The sequence below is a fragment of the Hypomesus transpacificus genome, chromosome 21, assembly GCF_021917145.1.
Source record: "Hypomesus transpacificus isolate Combined female chromosome 21, fHypTra1, whole genome shotgun sequence".
Lineage (NCBI taxonomy): Eukaryota > Metazoa > Chordata > Actinopteri > Osmeriformes > Osmeridae > Hypomesus > Hypomesus transpacificus.
Genome location: NC_061080.1, coordinates 5,031,522 through 5,051,020, shown reverse-complemented (window position 1 = coordinate 5,051,020; position 19,499 = coordinate 5,031,522). Strand labels below are relative to the sequence as shown.

The following is a 19,499-nucleotide window of genomic DNA, read 5'->3' as shown; positions in this document are numbered from 1 at the left end:
TACTCTTTAATTATGTTGGTTGAGCTAAAACCGGGGTATTTATAATTCAGCTATTTCCCAGACTTATAATAATAACATTTCTGTTATTCTCAATACACGAAACCTTCTTTTCCCTCAAGCTCACCACCCTCCGGGGAGCCATCCTTGAGGATGCGGTCCCTTCCACGGCCAAGCATGGTACAACTAAGGGCTTACCATTGAAGGAGGTTCTGGAGTATGTGGTACCAGAATTGAATATTCAGTGTCTTCGGCTGGCAATCAATTCACCCAAGGTGCCTGAGCAACTTCTGAAACTGGACCAGCAAGGCGTGAGTGATCTTTGACCAATACTATTACCTTGATTAAAACTGTTGAGTTTTATCATTGCTAGTTTATTCAGATATGTGACTCTTTAAAGTCACAAAAACATGTTTTTTTTTTAAATTAGAAACGTTCAGGGTTTTTTTAGTTGATGAATGCACAGTGGTTTCTATTTATTCTTCCTGAATGTGTGGAAACTCTTCTTCATAGTGTATATGACAGGCAGTTGTACAATAGTTATCCTGACCTTTTGTGTCGAGTCACAATGCTGAATTCCCAATTTTTATGGAAAGAATTAACACCCTTGGTCGTTTTCCTACACTAAAGCTAATCCCTAAGACTGAACTTGAATGGCAAGAGTGAATGGAACGTGGTTTAGCCTGGTACTTCTTTTAGAAACCACCCTTCAATGAAACCATTGATCTGAGTGAGGCTTCCTTTAAGGCATTGATCTGGTTCCTCAAGTTGTTTATTAGATGTGCTGTAATGGAATTTTCTCAAGACTCTGTCCTAATTGGTTAATGGATTAAGCATTTCTGTTCTATTGGTCTAAAGTCTGCTAACATTGATTGTATTTTGGTATGGTCTGGGGAAAAGTACAAACCTGGCAAGCTAACATCAAAGCCAAGTGGAAGAAGCTTCATTATTTTGAGATGATACACTGAATGTAGTTCAATATTACAGGGATGAACATGTCAGGGGATGATCCTAATTATATTAAGACTATTTTGATTAATTACTCCCTTAGACTTCCGTGACTGTCACATATTTACATTTATAGATATTTTCTTGTCTTTACTCCCAAGAGGGCAGAAAAACAACACCTTATATTGCCACGTAACTCAATGTGTAAGTAATCTAAGAGGTGTAAAGGAAAGGATGAATCAATTTAGCTTTTCACTACTGCAAAGGTAACATCATTTTAATACAATAAAATAGTATTGATGAGATATAGTTTAAGTCTGTTTAGTCAAAAAAATTAAAAGATTGTAAAGCTGAGACTGAGATGAGCAGCAATTTTAACCTCAAGCATATAGGGGATATATCTTGACAACCATTTGGAAGAGACTAAATTAAATGGTTTGCCCATTGGTAATGGTAGCTTGCTAGCTTCCTCAAAATATTAATCATTCAAAGTGCTCCAGTCTTTGTTCCGCAAATCAAAATGATTCGACCATCACCTTCTGCTAAATGTTTGCCATGGGTTGCTATGACAACTGCTGTTGTGACACTCACCAAAGAGCCCCTCTTGTGTGTTGGAGAGAAGGGAAGACGGGCTAAAGTTAGCCACCTGCAGCGTGAATGAAAGTGAAATTGTTACTCGCAAATCTATTTTCATTTTAGCAACTCAAATCACAATTTTTGCCTAGCGTTGAGCTGCCCTGTCTCCCCCGCACAAGTCCCTATTTTGCATTGGTCCCTATGATCTTGGTTGTGGGTTGAAATGTTGCCTTTAAAACCCCTTCTCATCATCCCCCACCACTCTCCCTTACTCCAGAAGTCTCATAAATTATTCAGGACCCAACAGTTGGGTGTTGTCTGATGGGCACTCTGAATGAAATTACACGCCTTTTGTGGTGTCGACTCCCTGTTCAGATTGATAGCACACTTAGTACGACTGTCTCAGCACCGGTGTCAGGTAATGGATATTGATAGGTCGAGATAAAATGCACTTGCCCGTAAAACGGGCTGTCCTTTAGAGCTTGCACTGCGCTTTAAGCCTAATTTGACACCGCACACTGCTCACATCCACGTTGTAAATCTACAATGTTATCTAAAGATACAGACAGTGAGGGATTGTATCTTGTCATGTGTTTTTGAAAGCCACTTGGAATTTGATTCAATAGGAAATTGTTATTTTATTGGATAATTGTGATAAACTGACACTTAAATATCACTCTACTTTAAAATAAATGAGTACCCTGCTTGTCTATATAGACATGGCAAGAGACATGACAACAGGTGTCTTGTCATTCTTATGAAAATGCCATAAAGCCATTGCGTCAGACCCAAGCATTTGAAAACAATACATACTAAGATGTGTTTGAACTGCCAACATCTTTTTATGTCATCCAGCTAAGTTTTCAACACAAGGTGGGAATCTTATACTGCCGGGCGGGGCAGCGAACGGAGGAAGAAATGTACAACAATGAGAATGCCAGCCCTGCCCTGGATGAGTTTCTAGATCTGCTGGGTCAAAGAGTCAGATTGAAGGGCTTCACCAAGTATAGGGCGCAACTTGACAACAAAAGTAAGTGTTCAAATGTGAAAATGTATGTGAACTTGTGCAATAACTTAGAGGTTTACCCCCCTTAAAAAAGTGATTTTTATAAAGTTTTTACATGTTGCATTACTGACCTGTTGTTTTCAATCCTGAACATTCTATTCTTTCTTGTCTGTTTTCATGATTAGAACATACATTGCTTTGTATTGTTCTGTGTCAGTCAGTCTGACCTCAATTCTTTGTTTTTGTGTCAGCGGATTCCACGGGAACCCACTCTCTCTACACCAACTATAAAGATTGTGAGCTGATGTTCCATGTATCCACACTGCTCCCATACACTTCCAATAACAGACAACAGGTGAGAGGACACATCTTTAGGTTTTAAATGAGAAAATACTTTGTTATACAAATAATTTAAAGGTAAATCATTAGCCACACATTAAACATTAGAATCCAAAACATTTCAAGATTATGTTAATATTTGATATCAGTGGCGGCTGCTGGTCTTTCAAAGAGGGGAATCTCATTTTCGGCCTACATCCGAAATACATCCTTAAAACGTTCCATTTATTTGGCTAGTTCACCCCTATGACACTAGCCAAACCTACTGAATTAATTAATGAATGAACGTACAATCTAACCAAACAATATTAATCTTGAAGGAGAAATGTGGAAATTAGCTTAAACTGAAACAAGGAACGTGGTGTATAATTGTATGAAATGTATGATGAAAATTGGTTAGCAATTTTCGCCAAGCAAATACCAAGAAAGAGGTTGCTGCAGTTTGTCTTTCAACTACAGTTGCAAAATCCGCGATGGGACTGAGTTTGAATAGACCAATTATTTGTTTGTAAACATTCAGGATGTGCGCCAATGTGGTTGCAGAAAACCGGGAAGGGATAGCCTTTATAATGGCTAGAGAAGTACACGGATTATGCAAATAGTTCGATTTAAAAAGACCAAAAAGGTCGAGGAGGACAGCTTTTAACAGAGAAAGCAATTCCCCATTGATCTGTCACATCAGAATTTTGATTTGGGTCACGAAAGTCTTGAAATTTAAGTGAGAATGTCGCCTGGTAGATCGCATTGTCTTCACGTCATGTCACAAAGTTAATAATTTTACAGTTTTAAAGTCAATTCTACACCTAAAAAGTCGAGCAGGGCAGCTTTCAAGAGTTATGGGAATTCTGCTTTTAGCCAGCTGGTCCGATTATTTTTGTGATTTCTGTAAAACTGGCAATCTGAGTGAGACTGCGTCCCCATTACATTGTTTTGACATTGTTGGCCTCAGACTCGGGTCGCTCACTGGCAGAGTGTACAATGTTGTATTTCTCTCCATCTACACTATACACTATGTAGTCAGGAAGGATTGCCTTTTGTAGATACAGGCCTGAAAACCAGCATCTCGGATTTCTTTAACCAAGCCTGTTTCATTCATCATTTGCCTGAGAAAGCGACCTCCGTTAGCCAGGCTAGATTTGCCCGAGCTAGCCTAGTTTTGCCCGTTCACTCCATTCTACACTAAAAACGTCAGGGAGGACTGCCTTTTGTAGATTTGAGACTGCTGAAGATAGCCAGCATCTCGGATTTCTTTAACAGAGCCTGTTTCATTCGTCATTTGCCTGTGAAAGTGACCTCCGTTAGGCAGGCTAGTTTTGCCCGATCACTCGGTCAGGCTATTTAAAGGTATGATGACCTGACCGACACTCCAAATGTATTATACCCGGGAGACGTTCGTCTCTTGCAACCGACTTGCGCAGTTGAACCTGTGTTACGTTGTTCTGACGTAGGGTGAAAAGTGGTTTATAGCTCTTGATGACTTTTTGTAGTACAAAATTACTGTCAATCAAAAGGAGATGCAGTCTTTCAACAGACCCTCCAATCATCACGTGGAAGCCCAGCGTCCAGGCCGGCCCACTCCTCCATTCACCCCCATAGACGCAGAGCGTCCAGGGCGGGACATAATCGCAGCATTTATCCAATGACAGTATAGTTTCGAAGCACTGAAAAAAACTGTTCAAAGCAGCCCCATTGAAGTCCATGGAAGCTGAGCTTCAACAGGGAAATGCACTGTGGCACTACGGGAATTTATGAGAAGGAAATCAGTCAGTCGACCTGCTAATATATGTAGCTGATTGCTTTTAATTTGATATGAAGGAATCAAGTTGCTTTATAATGGTTTCCCAGAAAGACAAGTTAGTTCTGTGAAACAAAATATTGTTTTTCCTCCATTTATTTTGCAGAAGTACATTTCAACTTTCATATATCCTACTGCATGGGCAATTGTATATCCTGTTTGCAACTATGAGTCAAATTCCCTTGTTTTATCATTATTGCCATCATAATAGTACAGATTGCTCAGTGGCCTTCCCTTGCCCACAGCAGACAGCTGGTAATTTTGGACCTTTAGTCACAGTGTGCTCTGCTGAATTAGAATTGGCATTTCTCATTTTTGTAGCCTGTGAACTGTTAATGGGAAAGGAAATTGCTGGAAATGTTACCGCAGCAACAATTCTGCATGCAGTTGCCAATTAGCCGTGTGTGGTGTTTGTGTGAATATGTCAAATACATCTAGAAATGGTGGAATGGCGTCCCTGGCACCCTGTTTTCTTGCTAACAGAAAACAGAAGTATCGTGCAGAGAATTCGAAGGACTGCTAGCGTAAACTGAAATGACAGTCCTTGTGACAAATTAGTTTTACCGTAAAATAGCGCCTGCACTGACAGAGCAGCTTCAATTTCAGCCCCTTCTAAAGCTACATCCATCTGCTGATCCAGGACATACTTTACTGTGTGAGTGACATTTCTGGAAAGCGTTTCCCATTTGAAAATCGAGCCAGTGTTATATGATGGCGTTGCGTGTGTCTTGGACCTTAATTAGTGGACTTTGTGTGATTTGATGATTTATCCCTCTTTCTGGGATCAGGGCTGATTGTCTGGGATTAGCAGTAATCCTCCTGAACGTCTCCAGAGAACAGATATCTTTCTCTTAACTCCCTGAGCTGGGCGGCTCCGCCACAATCTTATTTGCTCACCACCTCTGTCGAGGGAGTAAGGAGGCAGATCACACACTTGATTCAGATGTGTCTTAATCACATGTTATTTACTATCAAAAACTTCACTGTTACTTGATTTTACGCGGATAGCTAAATAAAATTCTAGGTAAAAGCTCAATGATGGAGCTAATGCACAGTATTTGACCCAGGTTCAGAATCATTGGGTGATTTGAATTTGATGTGTAATAAGTGATATGCTTACCTCAAAGTTGACTTCTTTGTCTTGTGTTTCCTGTCTCTTTTTCCTACTTTTGCAGCTTCTGAGAAAGAGACATATTGGAAACGACATAGTCACAGTCATTTTCCAGGAACCTGGTGCTCTTCCCTTCACTCCAGTAAACATCCGCTCACACTTTCAACATGTCTTCATCATAGTCAAAGTACACAACCCCTGCACTGAAAATGTTTGCTACAGGTGAGCATAGTGGCATTCATACAATGCACTTTGGGTGAATAATTGTGTGAGAGGATACAAGAACTCTAAGGATTCAAACATATTTTTTATAAGTATTTGGTTAGATTTTTGTGTTTGCTCCAAATCAGGTTATGTTAAATGATTCAGAGGACCCTCATCATTTCATTTTACTGTACTTATGTTAAACATTTACTCTGGAAAACATTCTATATTTGCATCCATTATCATTGGTTGTAGCTGCTACCGTATTCCTTTTGCATTAGGAGTTTAATCGTTTGAGTTGTTTCTATTTTCAGGTTGTGGATTATTATTATTAATATGACATTAATCCTTCAAATGACCCATGCTGTTGTGTGTTGCTTTGTTTGTTTTTTCTTTAGCAAGATTATAGGAGTAAATTAAATGGAAAATGTTGTTTGTTATTATTTTTGTACTTAGATATCAGACCGAACAGTGTGTGGTGACAAATTATTGTGTTATGTGCGATGACGTGTGACAAGGCTAGTCACATGGCGACTTCCTGTTGGACTGGATGCCTTTTAAAAAGAGCACTTTAAAAACTAAAGTTATTTTGTTTTACATTTCTTTTTTCCTCCCTTCACCAGTGTTGCAGTCACCAGATCAAAAGATGTTCCTGCCTTCGGTCCACCCATCCCCCAGGAAGTGATGTTCCCAAAGTCAGCAGTGTTCCGGGACTTCCTCCTGGCCAAGATGATCAATGGTGAAAATGCGGCTCACAAGTCAGACAAGTTCCGCGCCATGGCCATGCGCACGAGACAAGAGTACCTGAAAGACTTGGCCGAGAATTTTGTCAGCGCCACCCCGGTGGACTCATCTGGCGCAAAGTTCAGCTTCATCACGTTGGGCGGCAAAAAGAAGGAGCGTACAAGACCTAGGAGGAACGGCCACCTGCAGAGCACAGGGGCGGTTACCTGGGCCGTGGTGGCCCGGGACTTTGGACAGTCGGCAGACATTGGCTGCCTGTTGGCTGTCTCCAACGAGTTTGTAGTGCTGATCGAGGAGGCATCCAAAGAGGTGGTGTTTAACTGCTACTGTCGGGACGTCATTGGTTGGAGTACGGCGTGTGGGAGTGTCAAGCTGTTCTACGAGCGTGGGGAATGCGTGGTGTTTTCTGTTCAGGAGGGATGTTGGGATGACGTTCGGGAGATCATGCAACGCCTGGAGGCGAGTATATGAGGATGCTTTCAACTTAACCTTTACTGAAACAACATCCTTATCTTGATTTGTAAATATGCCCACATTGTCAGATTTGTGTGTTGGACATTTTACCTTTACCAAAGAGGCCTTATCTTGGATGAATTGGATTTTAAAACGTTGTTTTAATGGGTCAGGGTTTTCTTGTAAGTTGAAGTTGGCCTGGGAACTGCAATTTACCTCTCTAGAAGGTTGTTTTAAAATGGCTTAATTGAAGGGTGAGCCATTACTAATCTTGTTAGTTTAAAGAGTTTACCTTGGGTGAGAAGAACTCAATCCTATGCTCTGGCCAATCACTGCAGTCAGGGTAATTGTACGTCATAAAATAAACTCTTTGAAACAGCAGATAGAAATTGTTGAGACCAAATATGTTGAGACCAAATATGAAAAAATGTTGTGAGAAAATGCTGGTGGTTCTGAGAAAGACGCATAACTTGTTGTGGTTCACATACCATGTGCCTCATACCTCAGACAGTTAATTTTGGGCCATAGGATTATCCTAAAGTGTACATAATCTCTTCAACAAAAAGGAACTGGAGGTTGTATCTCAGTTGAGCTAATAACGCATCGACACGCTCAGCCGGTTGGTGATGAACACTGTGACCAAGTGTTCTTCATATAATTAGAGAAACACATGGCACATTTGGAGAATGCCCCCTGATTCCCACTCCCTTTTTTATTGGAAACATACAAACAACCCTCTCTTTGCCAACCTAAAATCAGTGCCTGATGTTTCCAATAAACCCAGCTACCAAGTTGAATAGGCCATGCTGTCTTTCTAAGTAGAACGAAGGAATAATTTAAGCAGTTTGAAGATTATTCAATAATGTCACTTTAGCCAAAGTTAATTAAGGCAAGCGTTGACCCAAGCCAGTGACAGTTTTGCTATAGAAGATGCAACCAAAATATTTAAAACTTGGGTGATGACTGCCAGTGCTACACATGCTTATTAGTAAGGTTACACATTTGAAATAAAATTAACCAAGCCTTTATTTAGTACTAATTATACATTTTAATGTTTATATTTTTTGAATGGAAATTAAATGTATTCCAATTGGCATTGTATTAGAAGTGTCCAACCTTGTATTTTAGTATGCTGAGGGTTTTGTATTTAAGTATAATGTTTTGAGATGGTTATAAAATTTTTATATATATTTCATAGTGTACATTATTGCTCTTAAAAAAACCCTGTCTTTCTCCACTTATTTGCACCCTTGCAGATTGTCACCCGTGGCTGTGAGACAGTGGAGATGACCCTGCGGAGAAACGGTCTTGGCCAACTTGGCTTCCACGTCAACTTTGAGGGAGTTGTGGCCGATGTGGAGCCATTCGGTTTTGCATGGCAGACTGGGCTACGTCCTGGCTGCCGATTGGTGGAGATCTGCAAGGTGGCTGTTGCATCGCTGTCTCATGAGCAAATGATTGACCTGCTCCGCACGTCAGCTGCCGTCAGTGTGGTCATCGTTCATCCGTATGAGGATGGGACTCCGAGGAGGTCAGTTCACTTGTCAGCCAAATAAAAGTGACCAGAGTCACTTTTATTATTATTTTTATCATTATTTTATTATTATTTTAGCAAATGGACAAACAAAGAAAAAGTTCAAAATTTCCTTTACCTTTTAAAATACAGTAATGTTTGTAATATTTGCACAGATGTAGCTTGTTAAAGCAAGCCATTTTTACGAATCAAATTAAGCAGACAGCAAATTGATTCCAGCATATTGACTTGGCCCCTTGTTACAACACCCCAGGGTGCTAGTACCAATCTAACAGTGGCAAAACCACAGCTTTGTTGGGTGAAATTTCAAACACGTTGGGTGGAAAATGTAGCCTGGCTCTGCCCTCCTACGTACTTCCGCTCAATTTTGATTTTGCTTCTGTACTGCGTCTGGACATGAGGTACGTAAGTCAGATGTCTCAGGTTAACTTTTCTACCTGTCCAATCAGCTAACAGAGGGAGTGGCTGAGAACGATGACGTTGATGTCGTGATATAGTTTGGTGTTGTAGTTCCGTAATGGTGGCGGAGAAAGATGCGAGCAAAGCCACATTCGTTTCCGTTATGCCAACGCTGCAGAATATTCATAAGCTAAAGCCGGAGAAAGAACAAGTTTTGCTGAGTTTTGTTGGTGGCCATGATGTTGTGGCCCTCCTCCCCACTGGGTTTGGGAACAGTTTGATTTTCCAGCTACGGCAGCTAGCTCTGTTACAGTAGCGATTGTTTACAGAGTACCTGCCTACAAGGAAGTCAACGCTTGTCAATGGAGCGAGCCCAGACTCTCTGTACAAATGAAATATACGACAGTCTGGTTAGGACCAGGCTAGAAAAAATGATGATGGTCAAATCAAATAAAAATGTATTTGTACAGCCCTTTTTCAAGCAATGTCACAGAGGGCTTCACATACGCCCATAGAACTACCCCTCAACTAACCTAAACCCTCAACCCTATACTTGTTGGCCTGGTCGTTGCAGTAACTTGGGAATGCAGGGAAGCATCCAAGCTAATTAGCTCCATAAGCCATGACCTAAAGACTCATTAGGTTAATCCATGTTATTGATGTAATTCAGCCACAGGCCTCACACAATGACTGTGCAATATGTAGATAGATACTGCATTGAGCAATTACTGCCCAAAAATATTAACTATGTTGCCTGCCAAATGGTATTTAATGACATGTGAATTTTTGTCACCTTTTGATGCCTTGTGCCTGTGCCATTTGGAGAAGGTATGTATTCAGTGGTTAAATCAAAGAAGAAATGGCTGCTCCCAGTTCAGTCAAAATGACTTTACATTTTGGAAAGTTGAAGCAATTCAATCAATTTCTAGTTTGAAGCCATTTAGACCAATGATTCCCATCTTGTCAACCTCTGTGGGTAATGCAGGTGGGCTGCCAAAACAATGAAAACTAAAATATAAAAATTATATATATACTGCTGGTAAAAAATTATATACAGTATACTGTTGGTAAAATATTATATTATTAACAAAATATATATTACATTTAGCCTTTAATTAATCATGAAGAAAATGTCAATAGTTTTGCTTGGCACGTTTGCTATTTAACATTTTGTTATATGGAACTATAAGAATGGTTGTAGTTATGCAGGTTACCTCTCTTTACAATGTGTTTACTCTGGCACTGATGGACACTTTGTCTTCTTTGTTGGCTCAAATAAATGTTGCCATGAAAGTGAACTGTTTGGCTCCTGTGGTGTTGTTAAACATGTGTGATAAGAGCAAATTAAGTAAACGGATATGTACTGGGGCAGCAAAAAATATTTGAGCTATGCAACTGGCTGCAAAGTGGAAAAGGTAGGGAATGGCTGATCTAGACAGTTGGAAGCATTCTGGAAGTATGGAAGATTCTTCCTTGCCATTTACCTAATAAAAATGTTATTAAAAAATCACGTTCTTTAAATGACCTCATACCAGTGGTAGTATGGTATGATATTGCTGGAAGCAGTTACGTAATTGCATGTAAAATCATTAAATAAATCGCCTTTTACTTAAATAATGCATGTCTCTCCATTTGGATTTGACCTATTTGTATTTTTGTATTTTCAGGAGCTACACTGAACTGTACCGCGTGCCAATGGTGGAATATAAAGTGGATCACGAAGGAGCACCCACCCCCTTCAGAATGACCACTGCTGCCTGGCATCGGGTCTCCGCCGTTCCCGGCGGTCCACCCTTATCCCGTGCCTCACCGACCCAAGGGCCCAGCCCGGGACAACAGATGTTCCAGTATGTCCATGGCACCATCTCCCGCAGCACCTCCTTCGACAGGAAGCTACAAGATGGAACCAGGTACCCTGCCCCTTCCTTCTCCCAGTCCTCTCCTCTGTTGTCTGCTTCATGATGGTTCTGATTTTCAGAAGAAAATAATTCACCTTTGTTCACGATTGAAAAGATTAATTCCTAACTATTCAAAACGGATAAGTCCTCCTTTATCACACAAAACTAATATCCACTTGGCGTTATTGACATAATCTGCCAACACCACTTAAAGGGTGTTTTGTGACTGGGTCCAATCAGATTAGATTTGAGATGAGGAAATGAGAACAGATTAAGGAAGTTTCTAAAGCCTTAGCCATTTGCTTATTGTTAAGGTGACAGTTATTGTATAACATTCTATTTTTGTACTGTATATTAAATAGTTCCTAATGAGTTGTGCATTTGTGTAATTATCCTAATGGACACAATGGGAACCTTTATCTTTACTGGCCTCACAGTAGTATTTGCATACCCCGTGAACAATTAGGTCAAAGTTTTCTAATGTGATTAGCATAAAATTATGGGGGCAAGCACATGACTGGAAAACTGAATCCAACAGGAAACAAAACAACACAAGACTAAATATGCATTTGTGTTTGACCATTTCTATGCTTTGTCAGTACATTCAAAAGAAATTGTTTAAAGTTTGAATAAATATCATGTGAGATAAACCATGTACCATACTGTAAATTCAGCCTCAGTTATTTTTCTTGGCACATTAAAGGGGTGGGAGTGATGAGGTTAGCTAGCCTGGCTTCTTGTCATGTGAATATTTTATCAAGCTCCTGGGTGTCAAAGCTCTCTTTTGGAGTCCCTTACAGTCTCCTGCTGTGGACTGTCCTCAATGTCACACACACACACACGTAGTGAGCTGGGAGGCCAACACTGCTCTGGTGTCTGATAGCATTCTTTTACATGTCAGCTGTGTTAGGTTGCTGTGTATGTATGTGTGTGTGTGTTAGTGTGATGTAACAGTTGTGTGTCAACTGTTTTCATGCATGCACTCAAATGTACAGATGCTGTACATGACAGTACACGAATGTGTGATTGCCATGTATGTTCCATTTATGGAAACCATAGCTTATTTTGTTTGCTGTTGTTTTTATTTTGGGAAAATAAACGTTAAGTGTTATGCCCCTGGTCAGTGACTGAACACAATATGGTATTGATTGCTCTTCCTCAAAAATACAATTATTTTTGGCATCAACGTTCTTTAGATTGTAATTTTTATTTTGATCCAAGCATATCTGACATTCAGCATCAAGAGATGGATATTTAGATTCCTATTCAGATTCAGAATTACATAATCAAAAACCTGGTTAGGAACTGATATACTCAGAATGCTGTTGTGGGCAAAGGGCATTGGAGTACTGTAGTAGCTATGCAGTACTGGGGTGCAAAAAGTACCTGGGTGAAAGTAGTGAGGCTATTTGAAACCGTATGGTCAGTGCTTTACTGCAATGAGGGTCTCCATTAAACTTTAGGTGTGCCAAACCCATATTTCACCAAAAAGAGGATGAAAAATTAAGACTTTTCTGAGGTATTTAGTAAGCATGCATTAATGTACATGACATAGAACCTACCATAAGCTAAATAGACACTAACAAACATACTACACAAGCCATGCATGTGCACTAAAGTACGCATTTAGCTATTGTCCACTTGGAAACACCATGTCACACTGTGGAGGACATTGACTAATATGCATGTGTGTTTAGCAAAACACATGAGCACACAATATTGCTGCTCGGTGTGGCAGGGCTCTAAGGGGTAGTTCAGGGGTAGTTTAAATATAATATGTTGACTTTACGTATCTTCTTTTATTATTGTTTTGCCCTCAACTTCATATTTATCTGTATTTTCCCTGGGTTTTACCGCTTTTGAATGACAAAAATGACTTGAAGGGAAAGCATTCAATATCAAATTTTGACAATTGTCTTTTGTTCTGAAAGAGCACAATCTAAAGGCAAGAAATGTAAATAAAATCAGGATTTGTCAAAGTGCTTTTAGGTATCCTAACAAGCTTTGACTAACATTTCCTTCACACTTTTACTTATAAAACGTGTGTCTTTGTTTTGGGTATGAACATGTAAGCCATGTAGAGTAGAAAGCATGATGAGACCACAAACCGTGCCATCTTTACCTTTGGGTAATACATGTAGAAACTCTAACTGAGTTCTTTGTTTGAGGTTGTGTGAAGCCTTATTGTCGTTTGGACCCCCCCTTATCACTACAATCCTTGCCAGTCTGCTAATTGGCTGACTACATTCGCAGCTGCCAAGGCTTTGCCACAGTCCCCATCTCTCTGAGATGCCGAATATGCAGCGTTTCCCACCCCATCTGGAAAGAACTCATCCTCTCCTCACCCCCTCCCCCTTCCACCCCCAACAACCTCCCTCCTTTTTGCAATCCCATCACTTCCCCCATAGCACCTTTTGAAACTGCCCTCATGTTTTCCATATGTTCCGTGGTTTTGAGATGCTTGGCGTTCCTTTTGGGCCAGTGGCAGCATCAGGTTTCTCACCCAGGAGATTTACCATCTTCGTTAACTGCTTGGAGACAACGGACACTCTGCTAAGAATAGCGATTGCCTCACCCCGTGCAGGACGGAGCCTCTCCCTGAGTCCCTGATACAGTGACACATGCACCCTCCCCTATTTAAATTGGAGGGGGTGAATTATACTACAACTGCTTTTAGTCACAGGTCTATCATGAATAGGCCCACCAACAAGCAAATGTGTCTTTTCTTGTCAGTGCTTTTGTGTTTTTTGAGGTTAAGCAAGACAAGTTTTTAATTGCCAACCAATCCAGAACATTGCTATTCACTGTTGTTGCTGTAATTGTTTCATGAAGAAAATTCATTTTGATTCATTTAATGTCATGGCCAGCACCTGATATATTTAGATACAATACAGGTTACATTAACAACATGTTATGTGTTACGATGCCCCAGACATACCAATATCCAAATAATCCCTCTCTTTGATTCACATTCTACTTAAACCCTCAGTAATCCCTAAACGCAGCATCCCCATGTGTCTCTTCTTTTACAGCGTTAAGGATTATGAGATATCTCCCACGCCTTCATGTAGCAGAGGGGAAACAGGCCAGCTCTACTGTAGCTCTCCCAGTAACCAATCCACCTCCAGCGATCCAGGACCAACTGGCACCTGGTCCCAGAAACTTGCCATTAACGGGTAATGTGGGCAACATCTATAACAACTGAGCGTTAACTTGGCCTGGCATTGCTAACATCCTATAGCAGGGATCCTAAACTGTACATCTTAACCTATTTTGGGAATGGACTGAAACAAACAAAATAATACATTATTGCTATTATGATCTGTAATAATTAATTTATGTATGAATGTACACATTTAGAGAAGTGGCATGCACTGAATCACTGCTATTGCTTGGAATTCTTATTTATACACCTGGGTAACTGGAGGATAGAAAATGTACAGCAACCAGCTGGTTTACTTGCTTGATATTTGGTCACTGCAGCGGTATGCTTTTTCTTGGTAAAATTAACCTAGAAGCTAAAAGGATCTCACAATGGAGAGATGAAGGAGGAGAAAAAAGAAATGCTTGGATATTTGACTATCTTAGACCAGGCTGCATTTAAGAGACAGTTGACTTAAACTACATTTGCTACACAACAGTATTTATGAAGAGTAATCAAAATACTTCAGTTCCAAAGACACCAACCAAAATTTGAAGTTTAGTAAGTAGGTAATGACTACAACATTCACACTATATACAGAATCTGCATGTTACATGTTATACATAAAAATGGTGATGTATCTGGAATTGGATGACAGTTCCAACACAATTCCCCCCATGCCCTCAACAAGCCCCTGACCCCTCTGCAGTCCAGACAGGGAAGTCCAAGCAAGAACCAATGGCAGACCACCCCTCTGGCTCAGGTTGCAGGCATTCCAGCAATATCCCACATTCTCCCTTATGGAAATGTGACTAGGCTGCCATACTCTTTCAAGATTATGTTAAGCCAAGGGAACGTTCTAGAAATAGCTTCCTGCTACGGCCTAAGCACAAAGGCCTGTGATGGTGAGCTTGATTGCCAAATATAGGCCCAGCACACATTCTTTGGCGTTGTCATTATGAGGAACAAAGAAAAGACAAAGGCAGGTTTGGATTTTGAAAACTCAACTGACGACTAAACGTTTCCTCTCTTTTTTTCCTCCGTTCCTTTGAAAAAGACACTGATCCAATGAGTCGTAGTTTGTAAAAGCTGTGCTGTTGAAAGCTTTCTTGACTCGTCTGATACTGAAGAACTATTGACTACCTCAAGAATAAGAGAAGGGTGCAGGGTAGGAAAGGAAAGAAGAGTTTAGGATGAAGCCGTGTGGTATTCAATGAACCATTTTTGCAGGTTCATATGAAATTTGACTGAAGCAAGAACTCTGTTGGCAGTTTAGAAGCTAACACCCACAGCCTCCACTGACCTCAAACACAATTGTTGATGCATGTGTTGAAAATTCAAGCAATGTCCACATTCCACCTTTCATACAACAAAATAGCAGCAAAATATCCTTTGTTAATAGGTCTCAGTCCCCTGCTCTCCTTGACCCACCTGTTGATAAGGAGGGAGAGAGTCGGAGAGAGGGAGAGCCCAAGCTTGAGAGGACCAGGTCTGCAGGTATGACTTAACACTTCCCTCCTACTTTATTTGAGGATAAAGACTGTAATAAGAATAAGATTTGGGATACATGAGTCTACTGCAGATAATGACAGCTGCACACAATGCAATGTAGGCAACTATAATTACAAGGTTGTGTGTTAATTCTAGTGTTATGTTAGAATCTTGAACAGAGCTTTCTGGAACTCAAATTGACTTCAACTCACTAAAATGACAGATATGTCTGCCACTAGAATGTTAATAAGGAAATGGTGTCTGTATCATAACATGCAATGACATGACTTCCTCTTCTTTCACAGAGGCCAAGTGGCACCATCCCTCCACAAAGATTCTGAACATAAGGGAAAGAAGCCAACCAAGACAGGGAGCTAAGGACTCCAAGTTCCAACGTGTGAGTATTAGAAGTAAAAAATAAAAATAAATAAATAGCAAGGGAAAATAAATTCCAGGGCTACAATACAAATATACATTAAAGAAATTCTTCCACTGGTCGACTGCACAGTACACTACCACAGTTCGACCAGTTTACAGTTTTTCCTCAATTGCGTTGGTTCAATTCTCGTATTAGAATATTTTGTTTTCAAAACATTCAATTCAAATATTCGAACTAGTCAACATTTTTATTTATTTATAATAAACATTTCCATGGTTGACTACCATGGTGAAAAAACATTTTGAGCAGAACGGCTCACACAATGACAAAATTGCTTTTCATTTTGGTATCTTTGGCCAATTCACTGATGCAATACCTACCTTTTGAGTATGAATTAAATGTTTTGGATGATAAACTACCTTTTGCAGACATGCAATAGAGTTGTGATGTCCCATTAAACAGTTGTGACGATTGCACTTATAGTTTAGACAATGTTAAGACAGTTTCCAAAAATGAGCTACAGCAAAACTGTAAAAAAATACAATGAATATCTGTTGCTACTTGCCCCTGAATATCAATATCATGTTATCGCAGATAGCATTTGGCAAAGCATCATTTTGGCCAATGAGGTTTGGAATTTGAACTTCCAATTTCAGCTTGTGGTGCATAAATACAATTTGCAGTGAAGTGAACTTCATTCAAAACCAACTTCACCTTGTTGTCATCAACATAAATAAATACGGAGTTTAGTTATAGGTACAGTATGTTATATTTTTTTTTTCCCAGATTGTTTCAATCATTAGCCATAAACAAATGGTTTCATAAGAATTCTTTGACCAGTTATGCACTACCCAAGATCTAACATTTGAATCAGAGGACATCATCATGAAACAAGCATTCAATTATTCAACCCAACCCATTATTCAACCCAACCCATTGCATCCAATGCCAGTCAAGTGAAAGAACCCCTTAGGAGAAGCCATGTAATTCAATTAAGGCTTCTCACAGGATAACCGCAATACTCCCAGGACCTCTTATTTCGTCCTACATGCATTAGCAAAATGCAAGACATCTACAGCCATCTTTCGAGACCGCAACATGATCTGCTGGGCAGATGGGCTCTTCGCCTTTCTCACACGGTCACTTGATCTTTATCTGACTGGGTGTTGCTTTCAGTGCAGTGGACAGCTCAGTTACTGATACAACGCAAAGCATGTGACGGGTGTCCAACGCAATGCCTGCGTAGGGAGAAGTCCCCTCGTCCAGGCCAGGTAGACCTCCAGCTGAAAGATTTGGCTAGAAAAGGTCATACTACCCTTGTTGGTGGCTAAATTCCCAAAACGGCAAGCTGTCGCTTCAAGTTTATTCATCTGTTTTTTTGGGGGGAAGGTCATGTGACTTAGCTTGTGACTTGGCTTTCTTTAAATGTTGGTTCTTTATCAATATGAAAAACGAATGTTTGCAAAAGTTTTGTCCCCCTCCCAAATCTGAAAGGTACTTTTGGGTTGTTGCCCCTCACCCCCACCAAATGTCATGAAAGAAACAAGAAGCAATTTTCCCTATGGAGAACTGCATTAAGCATTCATAGTGTCTACCATCCATTTGGAAAGGCTTGGTTATGGAATTTTCAATGAATTGGGCCTCAGAAATAATTCATTTGACAATTCTGGCATTTAAGTGGAACTGAGATTGCCTGTGACTAAGTCACTTTTAATAAGATTAAAAAGTTTGATGGCATTATTTAAACGTACCAGTGGCCTGTCTAAGTAATACAAACTATCTTATACAAAATATGTAAACAGGGTTATGAGCTTACCATAATTGTGCTTCATGTATCTACTGAATAACCCAACCCATTACAACATTTAATAATTAAGGCTAGATTAATACAGAAAAAAACATTGTGTGGTGTATTTACTGTTTCATTATTATAGTTTGAAAATAATATATACTAACCCAACATCCTTTTTTCATCTCCCTTTCCAGTCTGGTGACAAGGGGTGCTCCAGCCACTCGAGCAGCAACACCCTCTCCAGCAACGCCTCCAGCGGCAGCAGTGACGACAAGCGCTTCGGGTCCGGGGATCCGATGGACCCAGATTCCCTGGGTCTCACGTACATCAAGGGGGCATCAACTGACAGCGGCATCGACACGGCCCCCTGCATGCCCCCTCCTCCTCCGCCACTTGCCGGGGCCGTCCCCGCAGCCTCCAGGCTGATACTGCAGGACTGCAGAGGGGAGCAGTGGCCGCTCGAGTACCCAGGGGGATACCACGCAGCAGGGACCCCTGATGGAGGGCTGCCCCAGGGCTTCACGCAGGCCACCTCTGCTGGGAATGTGACCGATGGAAGTCTGGGAGATCTGAGTGAGATTTCCTCCATGTCCAGGTAAAGATGGCCTGGAGGGCTCCTATCTTTAGTACTAGGGGTGGGAATCTTTTGGTGCCTCACGATTCGATTCAAATCAATTGTTGGGGTCACGAATCGATAATAAATCCATTCCCAATGTTTCATCCCCCCAAAAAAAATGATACAAAAGAAAATTTAAAAATAACTTTTTTTTTTTTTTTTTTACATATGTGAATCGATTGCTAGAAGACTGTATCGCGATTCAAATGTGAATCGATTTTTTCCCTCACCCCTCTTTAGTACCAATTGGACGCATTTTCACAGACTATAGTTGACACAATTGATTTTAAGTGGAGTCAGATGTGTACTGGGTGCATCACTGGGTGCACCAGTGACTTCATTCTGTATTTGGCTTGTATTTGCTTCAGGTTATTAGATAAAGGCCTTTTGTGCTTTTGTTTACATATTTAAATATCAAAGTATGAGGCTGCAGCAATATAAGGTGTATACATAACGGTGAGTTACTTTCTTTTGTTGCTGCAGCAGATCTTCTTTCATAAATTAACGGAAGAAAAGGTCACGAATAATAATGTAGTCTGGAATGTTGGAGAGTTTGAATGGACGATAATGGGTCCCCTCACTACTTACCTTTCACACCCTCAACTCAAATGCAGGCTTTAATAAATAGCTCATCTGTTTGTAAACCACCAACCCCCCTCCCCCCTCACACACACACCCCACCTTTCTCCCCCCCAAAATCCCCCAACCTTCAGTCACTTTCCATGGATATTTGTTCACGCCTCAATGTCGGGGGTCAGTCAAGGGGAGATGGGCAACACAGCATCCTGCTGGGCCTGGACTTGAAAGGTGACAAGTAGTGTTGTGAGAGGCCCACTCTGCAGCTGTGGCATGGCACTAGCTCCCAGCAGTGGTTTACGCAACCACTTAACAGACTGTGACACAAATATGCCTAGAATGATCCCATGGCTCCAGTGTCATTTCATTTATCGGACTGTCATCAACGTGAACTGGGTTGGCCAGAATCGCTTTGTAGTGGCTGTGGTGGAAAATGGTGTTGCTGGACGTGTCAGAGAGCAGGATTTAATTTGAGCTGGTGGACACAAAATGAAGCTGT

The 19,499-nt window shown here is 40.6% G+C and overlaps 1 protein-coding gene across 5 annotated transcripts in view; it reads left to right on the top strand.

Annotated features, from left to right (window-relative positions):
* Window positions 1–19,499, top strand: part of sipa1l2 (signal-induced proliferation-associated 1 like 2) — a 60,518-nt gene that overhangs the window by 28,728 nt on the left and 12,291 nt on the right. For all 5 annotated transcript variants that reach the window (XM_047043698.1, XM_047043699.1, XM_047043696.1 and 2 more), the window contains 11 exons: window positions 120–308; window positions 2,377–2,551; window positions 2,779–2,882; window positions 5,837–5,994; window positions 6,600–7,179; window positions 8,430–8,704; window positions 10,774–11,016; window positions 14,037–14,180; window positions 15,549–15,643; window positions 15,943–16,034; window positions 18,003–18,403. In XM_047043698.1, the coding sequence (XP_046899654.1) occupies window positions 120–308; window positions 2,377–2,551; window positions 2,779–2,882; window positions 5,837–5,994; window positions 6,600–7,179; window positions 8,430–8,704; window positions 10,774–11,016; window positions 14,037–14,180; window positions 15,549–15,643; window positions 15,943–16,034; window positions 18,003–18,403 (2,456 nt within the window). The remainder of the gene's footprint in view (window positions 1–119; window positions 309–2,376; window positions 2,552–2,778; window positions 2,883–5,836; window positions 5,995–6,599; window positions 7,180–8,429; window positions 8,705–10,773; window positions 11,017–14,036; window positions 14,181–15,548; window positions 15,644–15,942; window positions 16,035–18,002; window positions 18,404–19,499) is intronic.